Here is an 18,107-nt window from a genome sequence, read left to right on the forward strand (position 1 = left end):
TGTAAAATCAATCCTATCTCTTGCAACACCGTCTCTGAGATAGATTTTTTCTTTATTTAAAATATACTAGGGAAATGACAGAAACAACTCTTGATTTATGTATCTGTAACAATGAGAGCGTTTGCAGCAAGAGAAATTTGAAAATAAAAAATTTACCAAAATTTTAAAATCTGGGGGGTAGTTCTAGAAAAGTGGCACACGCTTTGCCACTAGAGACATACTCAATCTATTGTAGAGATACAAAATTCATTCATGTATCTTTGGTTTTTTTGCAGTGAATTTAGCCTTATCCCTGTTCCAGTGCAACAAAACCTTCTGCTGTTTATTCCTCCTACAGACCACACAGCCAAATCCAGAGAAGGCTGAGTGACCCGTACCAAATCCTAGCTTAAATAATAGAAAGGAACTTCTAGTTCTTTACATTTACCTGCCTTGCAAGTGCCAGGGGAAGGAATTAGAGGGCTCAGAGATTCCAATCCGTGTTATACACAGGATACAGAAATTGAGTACAAGCACAAAATACACTTTTCATTTCACGAATCCCCTGAAAAGCACTAACCCAAGAAACAAAAAAAGGGAGGAGGAGGCAAGCTCACAGCCCATTTTCGAACTTCACGGTGCACAACTGACTCCTCCCCTCTTAGCCACATATCTACTGAATCACCACATCCAGCCAGGGACCTTGGTGTGTAAAATAGCTGAACGCTACCCTCAGGATGAGAGCAAGGCAGCTGCTGTGTGGAATTTGGAGTCTGTGTTTCATGTTCTGTCTTTTCTGCATCTTTCTTCACCAAACGACAGCTAAAAGAAAACTGAAGTTTGTGTCCGTAGTAAGTAGAGAGTTCATACGCAAATGGAACTTCTTCAAAACCTGTCACTTACTGCTCTTCTTGTAGTCTAGGGTAGTGGGGAGCGGGCACTTCTTGAATATTTTAGTGTTTCCTATATATTCACATTCACTATTGCATTGTACTAAAATATTCCTTGATTTTAAACAAGTTTTTATAATTTTGTCTCCTTTGTGCAGTCCTAGATGAACTTAACTTTCTGGATTGACAAAGAATGCTTTTTTATAGTACTAAAAGAGCAATCACATTTTACAGTTTTTTAAATTGTTAAAGAGGATTTCATAAATAAATATCAACTGTGCAACAAACCTCACTGCCATGGAAGAGTTTCCACTTTTTCTAGTGGTTTAAGTGGATTAACATGCAAAATAAATTTCGTTATGTGAAACCCAAACAAGTGTACAATGGCATTGAATAAGCAACATAGAACCAGTGCTGTGAAACTAATTCTATTTGCAATGATTATGGTGTACCATTTGTTTGCAGGAAGCCTGAATCTTGTTCTGAACATTGCATGTGCTTGTAAATCACATATACTTTTTGTGCTGCGGTTTTCGATTTTATTTCTCCATACTTGGATTAAGAAATAAAAAAAAATCTAGTGTTAAAATTTAAAAATTATATGACATATCTATAAGAATTATGCTGGACAAGGAAAGAATTCATTGCAAGAATGAAAAATCTTGATGTATTTTTATAGATGTATCTTTTATCTGAAGTGAAATTCCAGAACAGGTTCAATGTATTCAGAGTAACAGTTTAGTCCGTATTTAGATATTAGACAACACTTTCATCACCTCTTGTGATGAAAATGTCAACATGTAGCTTTATAAGGCTAATTTCTTCCAAGAAAAAGTGCTTCACAGCAATCAGCCACAGAAACTGTATCTAAAGCAGTAGTTTGGACTTTTTCCTTTTGAATTCCCAGTTAGTCCTACCAAAATATTTATGTTCTAGTACTTCTGGAAAATTACTTACATGTTTCTGTTTGTTTTCTGTGTATTTAATGTTGTGATCTACACATCCTAAAATATATAAAGCCTCTTTAAAATATATTAAGATATTTAAAAGTTTTTATGGCTTTTGAGCTAATTACTTTTCAAATGCCAGGAAAAAAAGAAGAGTTACATTTGTCTAAATAAATCAAACAGGTATTGTAGCTATCTAGACCCAAGAAAAGCACCATGAATATGTTCAGCATCTGTCAGATACAGTACTTACTGTTATTGCATATTCTTTCTGAATACATTAATTATATTCATCACAAAACTCCCAGTAATGCGAAAGGAATTCCATCAATTTTATCAGGTATTTCGACATGGTGATCATACCCCACAGGAGTTTTTTCCAACCGACAAGCACAAAGAAGTTGCAAGGCAGCAGGGATATGGACAGCTTACCACGGTGAGTTTGCTTACCTGGGCCAATATACTGAAATATTGGAATGTGGTCTGTTGATATTTGTTTATTGTAAGTTTGTTTTCACTTGGAAAAAGTACATATTAATTGCCATACACAGGTCTCCAAAAGGACAACCAAAGAACTTACCAGGATGCTACATCTATGAGCAGTCGCTGATTTTAAATGATGCTGAGTCAGCCTGTTCTGGTCCAATATCAGCGTATGTTGAGCTGTCTGATTGCAGACTGGGGTCTTCTGGGAGCTGCCAGGCAATGATGACCACTGCAGTTCACCTGAGATGAAACACAGAGCTTTAACCATCAGTAGCATAAGGTGGTCTAAGCGCTCACAGACCACCCTCAATCTCTGCTGAGTAGGAGTCCTTCCTAGCTCATGAACTACTAAGATCAGTACTAGCAGAAACTTCTCTCATGCTATGCCAGGGAAAGTTGATTTAAAGCTCAGCCATTTTAGTGCAGGCATCGGTGGAATTCAGCAGAGCTGAGCTTGCACACAAGTATCAGCTGATGGTGGTAATTAGCAGCAGATAAGGCACTGAAGAGTCCAGTTGCAACAACTGAGTCTCTGCACTAATTGTAATTTGTATTAGCTGCCTCCTCTTGTGAATGGAGACAAGGGTGAACTCCTGTACTATCAAGCTATAAGGGAATATGGGGACACTAGGTGGTTTTAACCCTACTTCTGCTCTGCTCCCACCAACAGGACCCACTGTGTCTGTGCTTCATTCCTTTTTTCCCCAAGATACGTTGTTTGGATGGAAAAATCCCCTAGTTATTTGCCCAGGATTCTGGGAACCAGGCAGCCTCACTGAAGTAGTTTAGATGCGTCAGAAGTCCGAATGTCCCAGATAAATGGCTATTGTGCATGTGTAGGTAGACTGTGAGGTATGTGTCTCTGTTAGGCTGCGTTAGAGTAAGTTCGCTCACACATCTTATGTCCAATGGGTCCAGCACAATGCACATGTTTCTCTGTTCTGGGGGAACCAGTCACTTGCAAGGTCTCCACCAAAATCAGAATAGAACAAGGTGCCTGAGGGGTTCCTCTTCCTCGCCATTCTTAGGAGACCAAACTGATCTCCAATGCAAGGTCAGGCCTGTTTCCTCTCATGTCACCTCCCTTGAAGAAGAAACAGGAGTAACAGACCAGCTTCCTATGCCTTAACTCAGCTGTGGCTCAATCATTCCATATATACGCTATGCAAGTTCAGCACTACATGCCAGCTTGCTCCAGGGCACGGAAGGCTTCAAGGCCCAGGTGTCAGGATATAATAACACACATATTAAGCAAGTTGGGGCCAAGCATATACCCTAGAAAACTGGATGCACAAGTCCAGCAACAGAAAAGGTGATCACATACACACACTATGGGCCATGTCTGGCACTCTGGGTAAAGCCCTGAGTAACTTGGTCTGACCTCATAGCTGACTCGTGCTTTGAACAGGAGGTTGGACTAGAGACTTCCTGAGGTCCCTTTCAACCTGAATTATCCTATGATCCTATGACTTAGAAAAGGACTTTAGGAAGAAATAAATAATCGCCATACTTGAGATCCCAGTGCAGAGTAATGATTGCATGAGCAGAGTGGAATATATTTCAATTTAGGCCAGGAAGCACCAGGTACAATTAAAAAGATGACAATATTGAGACCATTACAGAGACATTGCATGTGATTCTCATGTCATGTGTTTACAAAATTATCTTGGTAAGTTGGAAAATGTTCAGCAAAGAGCTACTAAAATGCTGAAGTTGGAAAACCCATTTTGCTGTGAGAGTAGAGAATTGTCATCTATTTAGTTTAACGCAGAAATTAAGCAAGTGACTTGATTCCATCTTATTGATTATTATCTTACTGGGAATAAGATCTGTGATGGTAAAGAATGTGTCATTCAAAAGTATAACAAGAAAGTGGCTGAAAGCTGGGGACATAATCAGGCGAAAAACAAGAATCAAATGTTTCAGACTGTTGATAATAATTAACCATAACCATTGCAGGCTTGGAGGACTTTTACTTGAAGTCTTCTATTCAAGGTTTTCTGTTCTTCATGAAAAATAAGATCTTGCTTAAGCTAAAACTGTAGCCTCCATATGGAATCACTGTTGATATTCTATGGGATTCATATCCTGGACATGATTTCATGGACAGGTGGTTGCTCTGTCTGCACTCACAGTTAATCAGCTGTGAGCCAGCAATAGAGCAGAAACTAAACAGATGGTGTTGGGACATCTCTATGCCTGCTTTAAGTCACCCTGCCCCTCAGACAGTCTTACTAGCTTGGATAAAGATACATGTAGCTTTCCACGGAGCAAAACGCAAAACTGCATTCATCAGGAAGATATATCTAATTATTATCCAATAGCGTAAATGCAGCAACTTTACTGGTTTTTTCTCCTGTCTTCTTTTCTCCTTCACTTTCAAAAGGAAAAAGGTCATTTACCAAAATAATATGAAATATTATCTCATTCTTTGGTTGTAGCAATAGATGCATAGCACACTTCTTGAGCCTCTTACACTGTTCTGTTACTTCTACAGCTTGGCATACAGCAACAGTATGAGCTTGGCCAGTACATGCGGAGGAGATACTCTTATTTCCTGAGTGTTGTATACAAGCAGCGTGAGGCAAGTACTGGATCTGGGAGGGAAGATGTTTTTCATGGATGTTAATGGGACTTCCTGAATGCATGCAAGTCTGAACCTGCTCCAGTTGGGGGTAACTTAATACCCATTGAATTCAATGTAATTTCAAAGTACGCCTGAAACTGTGGCTCGACTTTTATTCAGGCTGATGGTTAAGTGAAAATCATGTGAAAGGTTTTTTAGGCTGTATATTGGGTTCAGATGCCTCACTGTTCTATGACAGAGTATCTGTGGCAGGTATCTCCAATTCTACACTTCCATGAAGTGCAGGTACAGCTTAGTTTTCAGTTAGGGTCCAGCTGTTCAATGCATACACAATGTCCCACAGCCTAGATGGTGAAAGGGAGTTGTTCTTATGTTTTCACTGGCACTCCTAAGGGAACTGCTACCATGTTGCAGCTCCCTTGTCCACCAAAATTTTACTCCAAGGCCCTATTCCAGTTTCACTGTTTCTCCCTCCCCCTTCTTTCTCATGGTCCATCATCCCACTCTACTTTAATGCCATTTTCCCCAGCACAGTACCAGTACCATTCTTTCCTACTAAGAGTAAAAACAGACAAACAGGAGAAATGACTTTCCAAAACTTTTCTTTTTTTTCTTGCTTCAGATTTATGTCCAAAGCACTGACTGTGATCACACACTCATGAGTGCTGAGGCAAGTCTTGCCGGGCTGTACCCACCAACACAGGGCCAGATTTGGAACCCCAGAATCCTTTGGCAGCCAATTCCAGTTCACATGGTACCACTGTCACATGATAATGTGAGTATAAAGTAGGGGCATTTGCTTTCCCTTAATAATTAGTAAAATCCCTAGGATATGAGATGAAGGGGCAGGATAAAGGGCATGGTAAAGGCAATGAAAAGTACATGATGTTACAAGCATCGTGCAGAAAGGCCTAATAAGCTGAGTAGAAACATTGGTAAGAGTTTCCACAGGAATGGGCTTACATGTCACAGAGCTGGAATTAAAAAAGGAAGAAAAAGAGAAGTCCTAGGTACAGAGAAAAAGAATTAACCTATAATGTGAGTAAACCACTACAGAAGTAGATTAATCCTATACTTGTCACAAACATTACTTCCTTTGTGTAAGAAGAGGAAGCACACCTAGTCTCACTAGCGCTTCAACATATCTTAGTCCACAGCCAATGGAAAAGACAAAAGAATTATTCTGGGACTTTCATTACAGTGAAAATCAAGTCACAGGACTGTTTTTCATGCATTTTGAAGGTCAGCGCATGCACTTTGAGGGTTGGTGAAAAAAGTAAAAGGGAAAAGGAAGGAGGACTCAGAGCTTTAAGAGCATGTTTAACGTCTTTATTGATGATCTTGATAAGGACATAGAGTGTATCATCAGTAAGTTTGCAGACAACATGAAGCTAAGCGGGAGTGTTGATCTGCATGAGGATAGGGAGGCTCTACAGAGAGACTTGGATAGATTGGATCGATGGGCCAATGCTAATGGAATGTGCTTCAACAAGGCCAAGTGCCAGGTCCTGCACTTGGGCCACAACAACCCCACGCATCGCTCCAGGCCTGGGGAAGTGTGGCTGGAGAGCTGCCTGGCAGAAAAGGACCTGGGGGTTCTAATTGAGAAGCAGCTCAATATGAGCCAGCAGCGTGCCCAGGTGGCCAAGAAAGCCAATGGCATCCTGGCTTGTATTAGAAATAGTGTGACCAGCAGAAGTAGGGAGGTGATTGTCCCCCTGTACTCGGCACTGGTGAGGCCACACCTTGAGTATTGTGTCCAGTTCTGGGCACCTCAAGACGAGAGAGATATCGAGGTGCTGGAGCGAGTGCAGAGGAGGGCAACGAAGCTGGTGAAGGGCCTGGAGAATAAATCTTATGAGGAGCGATTGAAGGAGCTGGGACTGTTTAGTTTGAGGAAGAGGAGGCTGAGGAGAGACCCCATCGCTCTCTACAACTACTTGAAAGGACATTGTAGAGCGGTTGGTGGTGGTCTCTTCTCACAAGTAATTAGTGTTAGAACAAGAGGGAATGGCTTCAAGCTGCAACAGGGTAGGTTTAGACTGGATATTAGGAAAAAATTCTTCACAGAAAGAGTGGTCAGACACTGGAATAGGCTGCCCAGGGAGGTGGTGGAGTCACCATCCCTGAATGTGTTTAAGACTCGTTTAGATGTGGTGTTAGGGGATATGGTGTAAGGGAGAACTTTGTAGAGTGGGGTTGATGGTTGGACTCGATGATCCCAAGGGTCTTTTCCAACCTAAATGATTCTATGATTCTATGAGTTCATAGGGCAATGTATTACCTCATTTCCTTTCCTCAACTCCTCTCCTTGGAGCTGTAAGGAGTTGTGTGGATAGCCGGTCTGTGACCTGCATATACTTGTCCGAGAGGGGAAAGCTGGGCAGCTAAGTGGGGCTAGAGTTTCCTATTTGTGGTAAAAAGCTATGAAAGATCAGGAGTGTACAGCATGAGTCACAGTTTGGGAGAGGAGGTTTGCACATGTGATGTAAGATACATTGTGTGGGCTTACAAGTCAAGTTAACAGTCTGTGATGACAGGGGAATCAGGTTAAACAGAGACATGGAGTAATGTTTCTCACCTCGGGGTGATGAGAGCATGAAGATGGAAGATATGGAGATACGTGTCTTCCTGTTCATGCACACAGCCTGGCGTAGAGTCAGGGGCTGCTTCTGACACTGTCACAGATGGTGGTACCCCAGCAAACAGTCAGGAATACCTGGCCAGTACCAACACCACTAGCAAACTCAGCAAGCAGGTGCTATATCTCATTCACATCTAGGGGAGCAAGTTAAGTTTATTCAAACAAATCATAAAGTCATGAGCACATACACATTTTTCATACTTTTTTTCAACTATTTATGTTTTAACTCTATTCATCTTTACTACATATGCAGGCTAAGCTTGAGACCACATATATCCTACTACCCAAAACAAGTGTCCATCATTTATGGGTAAAGTTATGGCTGTTCATGAACCTATGGTTATAATTCAGAAATACTTTCCTACCTTCTGGAATAGGTAGATTATATTTCTAAAAAGATCGAGGAACTGCTGTGAAGCTTTCCACACTAATTATCTCTTCAGGGCTCTCAAGTTCTTTTAAAAGTTCTTTTAAATGTGGGACTATATAGATAGACCTTTATTACTGTAAAAATGACAAAAAGAACATCAGAGAAAAACACTAAGAATATCTCAGTGTCAAATTTTGTTTTAACGTGTTTTTTTTAAATTTAAGACAAAAAACTTCAAACAAGAATAAAGTCAGCTTAGCTTAGGTAAAAGAATTAACAAATTCCTAAATTATCCCATGTAACCTTTAACCTTCATATGTCTTGAAACAATGAAAGACAAAAATGGGTTACAGAAACTTCACAAGTTTCTATGATTTAGCTGGACTAAATGAAGCTGTGGTAAGTCCATTTCATACAGCTGAGTATGCACAAAGACTCCTATTGCAGCCCAGCTGCTGCACGGTAATTGGTTGCAAAAAGGTGGCGGTATGTTTAAAGGCAGACTGAACACAATGAGTCAAATCATCCCTGGGGAAGCCAAGCACAAAGCAGTTACTGAGGGCTTGTGTTAGTCTTCTGTCAAGGGGTAAATTTCATCTTGTGTAAACGAACCTTTAACTTTGAACTACTGCAGCTATTACTCCCCTGAACATTTGAAGATTATTTTGTAAGTAGTCATCAGTATGACTCTTACAGTCCTGAAGATGAATATCCTTGAAAACTACATTCCCAGTTTATTTTTCAGCTGTCCTGACTAGTGCAGCCAATCAGAACAACAATCCTGCAAAGGTATATTGAATTGCGGAAGCAGCAGCACCTTGCCTAACTAATGTTTTGCAATTTTCTTTCCAGTTGCTATACTTACCTTTCTCACACTGCCCAAAATACAATGAGCTTCTGAGAGAAACCTTTGCAACACGGGATTTCCAAAGGCAATTCAAGCAGTACAGGGTAAAGTATTTTCAGTTCTGGAAATCTAATTAAAATGTACAATTATCTAACAGGTAGGCTGAAAAAATGGCAGTCAATATGCTCCTTCCGGATCTCTAATTGTCACAGTGGGTGTAGACAACATGCTCAAAAAACAATTACAACATGATAGATCCAGCTGGACTGGGCTATACCCATCAATTGAAAATTGCTAGTCATAGAAAAGATAAATTATTGACTACCTTGCAGAAAAACAGTCCACCCACCTTCTAGGAGAGCAGACAAAACAAAAACTCGTATCAAATCAGCACCAATACCTTTCAAATCACTTCAATACCTCTCTGTTTACTCTCATGTAAAGCAACTCCTCTGACGTCTCTGTGTAACACTCCGTATAATAGTTCAGATTCCTCTTCCACCACAAAACACTCACAGCTCAATTCCCCAGATTTTAACAGCCTCAGTGCTTTTGTCAAGTACCTGTTTATGTCTCACACACAAAGTCTTGACTTGGGTGTTCACTTATGTTTTGTTCTTGCCTACTTTCTTCCTTTTCCACCATAAAAATCTTTGCTATGAGTATGTAATCACTTGTCTATTCTGCTGCAGCCACCTTCTTCACAGGTTTACTCAAAATGACACTATCAATCTCACCTATTTTTCTATAATCTTTAACCCCTGACCTCTCTGCCCCTTCATGTAGTATTATACGCAAGTGAATCATAATTCACAGTTTTACCAAATTTACCCTTCTGCTCAGTACCAACATCAGAATCATTCTGTTTATCACACTTCCTTTAAGCACCTTTTGGATTTCTGACAGACTTCCTCATATAACTGTGTCCCTTTCTGACATTGCAAAGTGCAATGACTATCTTGTTTCTAAAAATTATGTACTAGTATGGCAGTGTGTAGAAATTATGTAAAAAGGCCCTGTGCACTACAAGTTTGCTTTTTTTCATTCCAGCCATTTCTGAAGTTTTTAGCCACTCATACAGGATACCCATTGAAGAAGCTGAACACTGAAAGAATTTGGAAGCTCTCTGACACTTTACAATATGAGGTAAATAATATAAAGAAAATTCCCAAGGTCCGATAGAAATACTTACACTTTCTCAAAACTGGTTTTAGCTCTTATTTGAACTGTTTGTAAGACACCAAAAAAGGGTAGCTCTGTGCTTCGCAACAGTTTTGAAGACTTTTTTCAGCTTCTTCCCCAGAAACCCTCACCTAACATCAAATTTGCAACTGAAAATCCTGTAAAGACACTATGACTGTGTGAGGCTGCCGTGGGTCATCTGCCACTATAAGGAACACAAAGCAATGGCCTACCAAATCCAATATGCTGTCAGTGACTGCGTGCAGAGAATTAGGCAAAAGCATACCTTTGGATAAAATTGTCTTGTTACATCTCCAAACACTATCACAGAGATAAACAGGAATAAAATTTGTTGTTGGCAAAGAAACACTAGCATCCTTCCACAAAGATTTTATGCAAGTTGTATAAGCAAGATAAGTCATAATTTGCATATGGACAGTGGTGGTCAGAGTATTTTCAGGAATTAAGCAGCCACTGGAATGACACAAATGGCTATTTGTACAAGCTTGGCAATCTGTTTTTAGCAAAGGAACCAGGCACATCACAAAGAAGCATGGATTTTATACCAAAAGGGATGCTGTAGTCCCCAGGTGTCATGGGTATCTGGGTCCCATGGTCTGGTACCTCTGACCGGGCTTTGAAAAAAATCCTGAGTGCCCCTAATTTAGCAATAAATTCCACTTCGTGTCACTTCAAAGTCTAGACTTACCTCAGCTGAAGCAAGTGAAAATTGAAGAGGTTTGTGTTAAGAATTTATTGTTGCAGGCAGCATTCACTACAAATGCTTTAATGCATAATTATTTTTAAACTCAAATATTAATGATAAATTGGTCATCAATACTGAGAAATCCCCTAGAAAACTGAGGCAGTTTTAAGGTGGATTTCACAAGCAACATGTAATATTTGGGTGTGATGCTAATGAGTTTACCTCTGTCCTACAGTTTCTGCAAAGCTCCAACTTTGGTCAAAGCAGTCTTGACTGGGATGTTCGCCAGGGCCTTAAGTTAAATGATGTGTTAACTTGTTGGGACACATCACTATAATTTCAGTGAGGTCACCTTTCCATATTTTCCAAATGCAGCACACAACTCAGGACCACAACTTTTTATTTCAATTGTTATTTCATACTGAGAAACCCGTGTCACCAGAGAAACGTGCAAAATTGACAGCTCCCATCAGGTACCTAGCTAAATGCTGGAAGACCAAACCAATTAATTGGGCTTTCCTTCTAGTGTGTTAGATTTGATGAGCTTTGGTCTTTCACACCACTCAGTGAAGACTCTGGGGGTATCAATCTTCCATAAAAGCCACTCTCACCCTTTCAAGCATACAAAGAGAGCTTTCTTGAACAGCTTTTTAATGACAAGTAATGAAACTACAGTAGCATGCATCTCTCTGTATTTGCTATTATTGGCTAAGTGTCATCTGACTTTCAGGTAATCTGGAGACTGAGATGCTTGCTTGCCTACAGCACTGTCTTAAATAGCATGCAACTAGCCAATACTTTCCTCAAGACACAAATCACATTTGTTAAAAGAGAAAGTGATACATTGTGACCTGAGTTGGTTTAACCTAAGATGTTCTATTCTTTCGCTTGTTTAAACAAATCCTTTAGGTAGTTGGCATTTTCCTTAGAACTCATTACAAGAACGCTCCCTCTGGTGAGCTCAGTCCAATGGCTCACGTTCACAGAGGTTACACTGAACTAAAGGAAAGACACCAAACTTGTTTAAACAGGAATTCGGGGTAGTGCAAACCAGGAGTGTTGAGCATATCTTTCCTTCTCACAGTTGTGACCATTAATATATCTTGGGCTGCGCCCCTAATCCATTCCACTTTAGCTTCAGGACTGCATCAGTATATGTCAGTATGAATTCCACCTATACGTCTAATCCCTATACATATACCTCATACTCTGGCACATCTGAACTACAGCTATACGTATTCCTACTTGCTCTCTGGATCTCACTTATACCTCACAGCTGCCAGCCCTTAAAATCCTGACATTTATATAGGACTTGTCTCAGTAAAGATCTCAGATATATCTCAGTAGACAGCTGAAAGAGTCACAAAGTGAATTTTTTGTACCTTACAACTGCGTTAGCAATTGGCATACATAATGCCAATTTCTTTTTGCATAATAATTTTTAGTATAGTATTTCCTCTTCTTGTTGAACACTGCCCTTCAAATTTGTTTTAAGCAGTGTGATGCTATAAATAAGAATTCTGTAGCTGTCTAAGTGCAAAATACTGTCATTATTTAAAATAAAATATTATATTAAAATAAAAATTTTAAAGAGAAAATGTTACTTGAGTGAAACTTTCTGAATTTGTTCTGACAAGCATTTTGTGCCAGAACAAACAACATTCAGCAGTAGGAATCAGTGAGAAAATCACCATGTTTTCTTTCTTCACTGTAGGATATTAACAATTACACTTTACCTGTTTGGGCTACTCATGGTGTCAGGACCAAGCTGATAAAGCTCTCAGAATTGTTATTGCGGGCGGAATTCGGGTTCCACAGACAAATACAAAAATCTCGTTTGCAGGGAGGTAAGCCGAATTCTTACCCCATTTAAAACCAAGAGTAGAATAGGAAAGAAAAAAGGGTATATAATAAACAATGCTACCAATTCCATAGTAGAACTATGAAAGATGTCATGATGTGGATATTGGTGATCAGCACTGAAACATTTTGATTAATGGGAAGAGAGATGGTGAGGATATGAATTATGAATATCCTAATCCAACATTATAAGGGTGGTGCTGCTCTGGCTACACTATATAAGAAATCCAAAGAAATATACACATTCTTGCTGAACCGAATAAAGTCTGAATTTAATATAATCCACCATGCTTAACTTACTTAACAAAATATTATTTGTAATAATTTCTAGGATGGTAACTTTGTTGCCTAACAGTCTTCATATACTCTCCAATACTGAGATTACTAAAACGAGATTACTAAACTGCTTCTAAACTCAGCAAATAGTAGCTGAAATTTAAAAATAGTTTATACCTTTTTAATTACTCATTCTCCTCCATTCATCCACTGTCGCCCTTTGGGCCTCGTTGTGGTTTTACATGGACACTGTACAGTCAGGCTCTGTGAGCTACAAGAACAAAACACATATAAGCACAGCCATTGATTTAATTCGTGTAGTTTGTCTTACAACTTTTCAGCAGTTAACATTAACAAAATACAGACAACCACACAATTTAAGAAGGCCCAGAGTCCAAAGGATGTGCTCTTTCTTTTTCTCTAGAAATCAGGAAGTCAATGGAGTTACACACACGAGAGGGTAGTATTCATTACTGTGCTCTTCTAGCGCTGTTCTGCTGGCACAAAGCAGCTGTGAATGCACTGTGGGAAGCTGTTGAGGCTATTAGGGATCCCCAAAACATTTTAAGCAGAAGCAAAATAGGCCCACTGTTCATATAAAATATAGTATTTGTTCATATAAATATATGTTCATATAAAATATAGAATTAGCCAGGGCACTCGGCACAAATTACCTATAAAGTCAATTGAATAAATGTGGTGCATTTAAAGACAGATTGTGTTAAAAGAGTAACAAGTGATACAGATGTCAACACAAGCATCCCTTGCATTGTCATTGCTTCTCCATTTTCTTTCAGGTATTCTTTTAAAAACTATTCTAAAGCATATCTCAGGCGCTAGAAAGCCTTCACACCTGCAAAAAATGGTTATGTATTCTGCGGTGAGTCCCTTCTGTTTCTTTTATGCTCCCTTTCTGCAGTTATTAAACGCAGTGAAAGCTATGAAACTTTATTTCCTTCATGAAATACATCTACAGGCATTTTTTATTTGGTTAACCTTACATATCATTGGATGATTTTCATTCTTTAATGAACAGGTACTACTTTAAAACTTGCAGCATTCTGTTTTCCACCTGATGTCATGGCTTGTTTCATTGCAATATTGTTTTGATTGAGCAAAGAACTGGAAAAACCATGCCTCATGTTTAATTAAACCTCTATCACAAAGACAATTTAGAAACAAACCTACAAACTTCCTTCTTCCTGCATCTTTTTCAGATGCAAAAAGAAAAAAAAAAAAAGGAAAATTAAGTTAAAGTCAGTTATTTTAGAAGTTCTTATGGCAGCAATTACTCAACTGTGTCTTTATACTTTTGGTTAGAACGTGCAAACACTGTCCTTGGAAAAGGAATTTTTTTGATTGTTCTCGGTAAAAAACTATTTCTAAACCGCAGTTAGATTACGGCCTATCAGGTATATAACAGCCAAAGAGCTTACTGAGCTGATCTCGAATACTGTTTACATACAACATCATAAGTTCATTTAAAAGAAGTTTTAACAGCTCCTACTAACTTTGATAGGAACTGCAAGTGACTAAGATTTCTTAAATATTTATATACGTGTCTACTTTATACATGCAGCATTTCAGTTTTTACTGCCATAAAAGGACAGTATTTGCTCAAGGTTGCAGAGGGCAGAGGGTAAGTACTAATGAGGCCACACAAATAATGTTGACAGATAACGTGCTGGACATATTGTTAAATAACAGGTACGTGCAATCATTTTCAATAGACCTTTACTTAAAGGTTTCTTGTATTTACAGCATGCAGCCACCATTGTTGCCTTACAGATGGCACTGAATGTCTTCAATGGGAAATTGCCTCCTTACAGTGCCTGTCATTTTTTTGAACTTTACCAGGAAAAAAATGGGCAAGTATTGCAAGTTGTACTGTTAACATATTCTTTTTCTAAAAAGCAATTTACTGATACCCCAGACAAATTAAACTAGATACACAAAGTTCACTACACAGGAAAAGATTATAAATTGATTTCAATTATTATAATTGGACTCATTTTTGCAGTTATTGACAGTATCAGAATCACAGCACTACAGACTGAAAACCCTCTATATATTTCTTCATCACAGTTACGAGAGGTTTTACTCTACCCTTTTTATCTATTTAATTCTTTGACTCTCTCTACCAAGAAAGAAAACTACATGCAAATTGGTGCTGACCTGCTGATCTATCATTTAAAAAGATCTCAATGATACGTATTAATAGCCAGACAAATAAGCTGGCTAAAAGTTTGTCCTGAAGTATAATCACTACAATGTGGAAAGGCTGTATGGTTCTGCATACCTAACTTTATTTTGACCCTTCTGTATTTTGAAACAGGCAATACACCATAGAAATGTACTATCGGAACAATACTTTGAGAGATCCTCACCCCCTCACTCTCCCTGGCTGCAAATTTCGCTGTCCACTGGAGAGATTTACTCAGTTGGTCTCCCCTGTCCTAGTACACCATTGGACAAGAGAATGTAGGATGTAGGACATAAGAAGAGGTAAGTTAAATGCTTTGGGCACAAGTATCCAAAAGTAAAGTCAAGATTACGTCTTCTGCCAATAGCTCATTTGAAGTAACAATCATTTTCATAAGGTTCTGGTCTGAAATGAAAAATACTCAGATCCAGTAAGACAGATTGGACCCATGGGCATAATTTCTACTGCATTGATCCATTTATCTATTCCAGCCCAACTTTCTGGTGAAATGGAATCAAGGCTGATTAGACTTTAGGGTACTATTTTTCACGGGTTTTTTTTGTTTTAGTACAGTCAAAAAGACCTTCAGTTACCCAGCAAGCAGATACAAAGGCACTGAATTATAACAATTCACCTTATCTTCTCTAACTGTAGAGTATTTGTCCGAGATGATTAACAACATTATGCATTCCCTTGATTTTAGAAGACATTCAGACAACAAAACACATGAGTATGGAAAACTGGTACTTACCCGTATGTCAAACACACACAGACACACATTGGCATACTAACACATTCCCTAGTAGGTTGTCTGTATCTCCATATTAGGATGTCTAAAATTCCATTTCGACCACTGATGATATTTATGTTTGCAGAAAGAGGGAACAGGAAGGCAGAGAACTACATTGTCTCTCCTGTATCTAGCTCTATATTCCTTAAGGGAGAAGAAAAGCAAACAGCCCCCCCGCTTTTTTCACAATCGAATGTTGTACCTAACATTTTAAGAATCCCATATGGCTTTCTGAATCACTGTTTGAAATGTCAAGAGACGAGAAGAATGCAGGCAATCCAACTCACCTGGTTGCAAATTATTTCCTGTTAAATATCTTGAATCCATGAACAGAGTGGAGATAGTTTATCCAGAATGAATGAATAATTAGCAACTAATGATTCACTAAATACATTTCTTGACTGTATTCATTGCTCACAAATTCCTAGGAAACATATTAGGAAATTAACAAATTTAACTGCAGAAGGTAATTTGTCAAGGAGAGAGGGACGTTGGTTCTGATGATTTTTTTTTTTTTGGCCAAGCAACTAGTACAGTCATGGGAGATAGTGGTAAATACTTCATGTTTATACCGTGGTGCTTAGTAATCTAAGTTTCGTGGATATTAGTTCCCCTCCTTCACAAAGCAAACTGTGTAACTGACCGAGTAAATAAACAAAAAAATTATCTACCATATAATAAAAAATTTGGCATTAATAAAGACACAAATATTTACCCTTTAAGTTCAACACAAAGGCTGCACATTGTTTCAGTTCTCAAATTTTGCTTAAGTAGAAGTTAGATGGTGTTCAGGCATTTTACACCAAGTCAAGCATCACTGTTCATGACTGCCTTCATTAGTACTCCTGAGCGCCGAATACACATGGACCACAAAAGAGATCACAGTCAAAGCTCCAATCAAAATATTTGCCATATTGTCATACCAAAATCTGACACTTTCCAGTATTTTACCCTGGTTCAGAATGGTTCCATCTCAGTAACTATTGGGACCATATCCTAACTTTGGGGCTCATAACTGATTTCCTGCAGGCAGAAGTTTCAAACTCTCTGCTGTGCACGAGTGGCATTTGGGGAAAAGCCAAGGCGCTCTGCCCCACAGCCCACACAGTGCAGAAGGCTGGCAGAGGGACTGCACTGTGCTAAACCACTGTGCATTACCAATTCCCGGTGAATGCAGATAGGCTGGAACAGCTGATCCTTAACACCAGGAAGCTAAATCAAGCTGATGAGTGATGCAAAGAGTTTACAGGTCACATTTACACCCAACATACACAGCTGCAACATCACTGATTTCAGCTGTTCTCAGCTTCTTCAAAAATAATCTCAAATATTGTCCTTTGCTACTGCATATGTTAATATTTTGATTATACATGCATCAGAGCATTTGATGAATAAAAGCCCATAAATGTGGGGTTTTTGCAACAAAACCCAGGAGTGTGACAGAGCTCAAAAATTTACTTTACACAGCTATTGTCCATAGAGACACCATTCACAAACATAGAGCTGTTTCCAGAAAATGTATAATTGAAGTTTCACGGAGAGGGCTTCTGTCTCAGTACAGGGAAATACAGAGGTTAGGCAAGTATTGCTATTATAGGTCACACAAGAGAGTAGCAGTATTTGAGGGTGGTATAAATCAATGTGGTTCCTCCACATTATGATGACCACAGCGTGGAACATAGGAGGTGAAGACAGCTTAGCATATTTGGGAGGGAGATAAAACATTTCTCTGTGCTCTTCTGGCTGCTCAGGAAGGTTTCATTGTGGATTGGCTTACCATTTCAACAGATTTTTCCTAATTCCATCACAATTTGTTACTCTTCTTCACTTAGTCTAAGCTACCCACTTGTTGAGGTACTATTAACAGATTTGTTTTCGGAGAATGAGGCCATATGCTAAGAACAATTCTCTCTTTACATCTTACCTTTAGGTGTTCCCTCCATGATCTTCAGTGTGATCAGCTTTATGAAACCACTCCTCCCACGCTGTGATGTGACTACAGTCTAACATTTCTCATTAACTTCCATCAGCATGACCAACAGACTCCTGATTTCTATCAAAAGAAAATATTCTTTAGTAAAACAAATCAAAATTATAGAAAGCGGTGACTTCTCCTTCATGAACATTCGCTTTATTTTATCAAGTGGTAAAACCCAAGTGCAATATGAAACCAGAGTAATTTTTCAAGATCTATTCATTCCAAAGGGACTTTGGCAGAACTCATTCAAGAATGAAATTGTAGTTCTTTTGATTTGAAGGGCTGTAGCCTTAATTTACAGCAAAATTGGAAAACACCTCTGAAGGAGTCTTGCCCTTTTTTGAAGAATGAGACAAGGACTT

At 38.9% G+C, this 18,107-nt stretch overlaps 1 protein-coding gene across 1 annotated transcript; it reads left to right on the plus strand.

The window, feature by feature from the left end:
* The first annotated feature begins 716 nt into the window (after window positions 1–716).
* On the plus strand, window positions 717–15,266 carry LOC134510844 (prostatic acid phosphatase-like). Its single transcript, XM_063324069.1, has 10 exons — window positions 717–830; window positions 2,157–2,252; window positions 4,800–4,886; window positions 5,512–5,664; window positions 8,756–8,854; window positions 9,801–9,896; window positions 12,353–12,485; window positions 13,572–13,654; window positions 14,536–14,642; window positions 15,110–15,266. The coding sequence occupies exons 1-10, from the start codon at window positions 717–719 to the stop codon at window positions 15,264–15,266; spliced, it is 1,125 nt and encodes a 374-aa protein (XP_063180139.1).
* The last annotated feature ends 2,841 nt before the right edge of the window (window positions 15,267–18,107 follow it).

Source organism: Chroicocephalus ridibundus, chromosome 2 (assembly GCF_963924245.1).
Source record: "Chroicocephalus ridibundus chromosome 2, bChrRid1.1, whole genome shotgun sequence".
In the NCBI taxonomy this organism is placed as follows: domain Eukaryota; kingdom Metazoa; phylum Chordata; class Aves; order Charadriiformes; family Laridae; genus Chroicocephalus; species Chroicocephalus ridibundus.

Excerpts from the sequence above, each read along its gene's own strand:
- LOC134510844 (XM_063324069.1), top strand. The coding sequence starts at position 717 with ATGAGAGCAAGGCAGCTGCTGTGTGGAATTTGGAGTCTGTGTTTCATG. Across the intron at positions 4,887-5,511 it reads TTGTATACAAGCAGCGTGAG|ATTTATGTCCAAAGCACTGA; the intron begins GCAAGTACTGGA and ends TTCTTGCTTCAG. Across the intron at positions 13,655-14,535 it reads AAATGGTTATGTATTCTGCG|CATGCAGCCACCATTGTTGC; the intron begins GTGAGTCCCTTC and ends TTGTATTTACAG.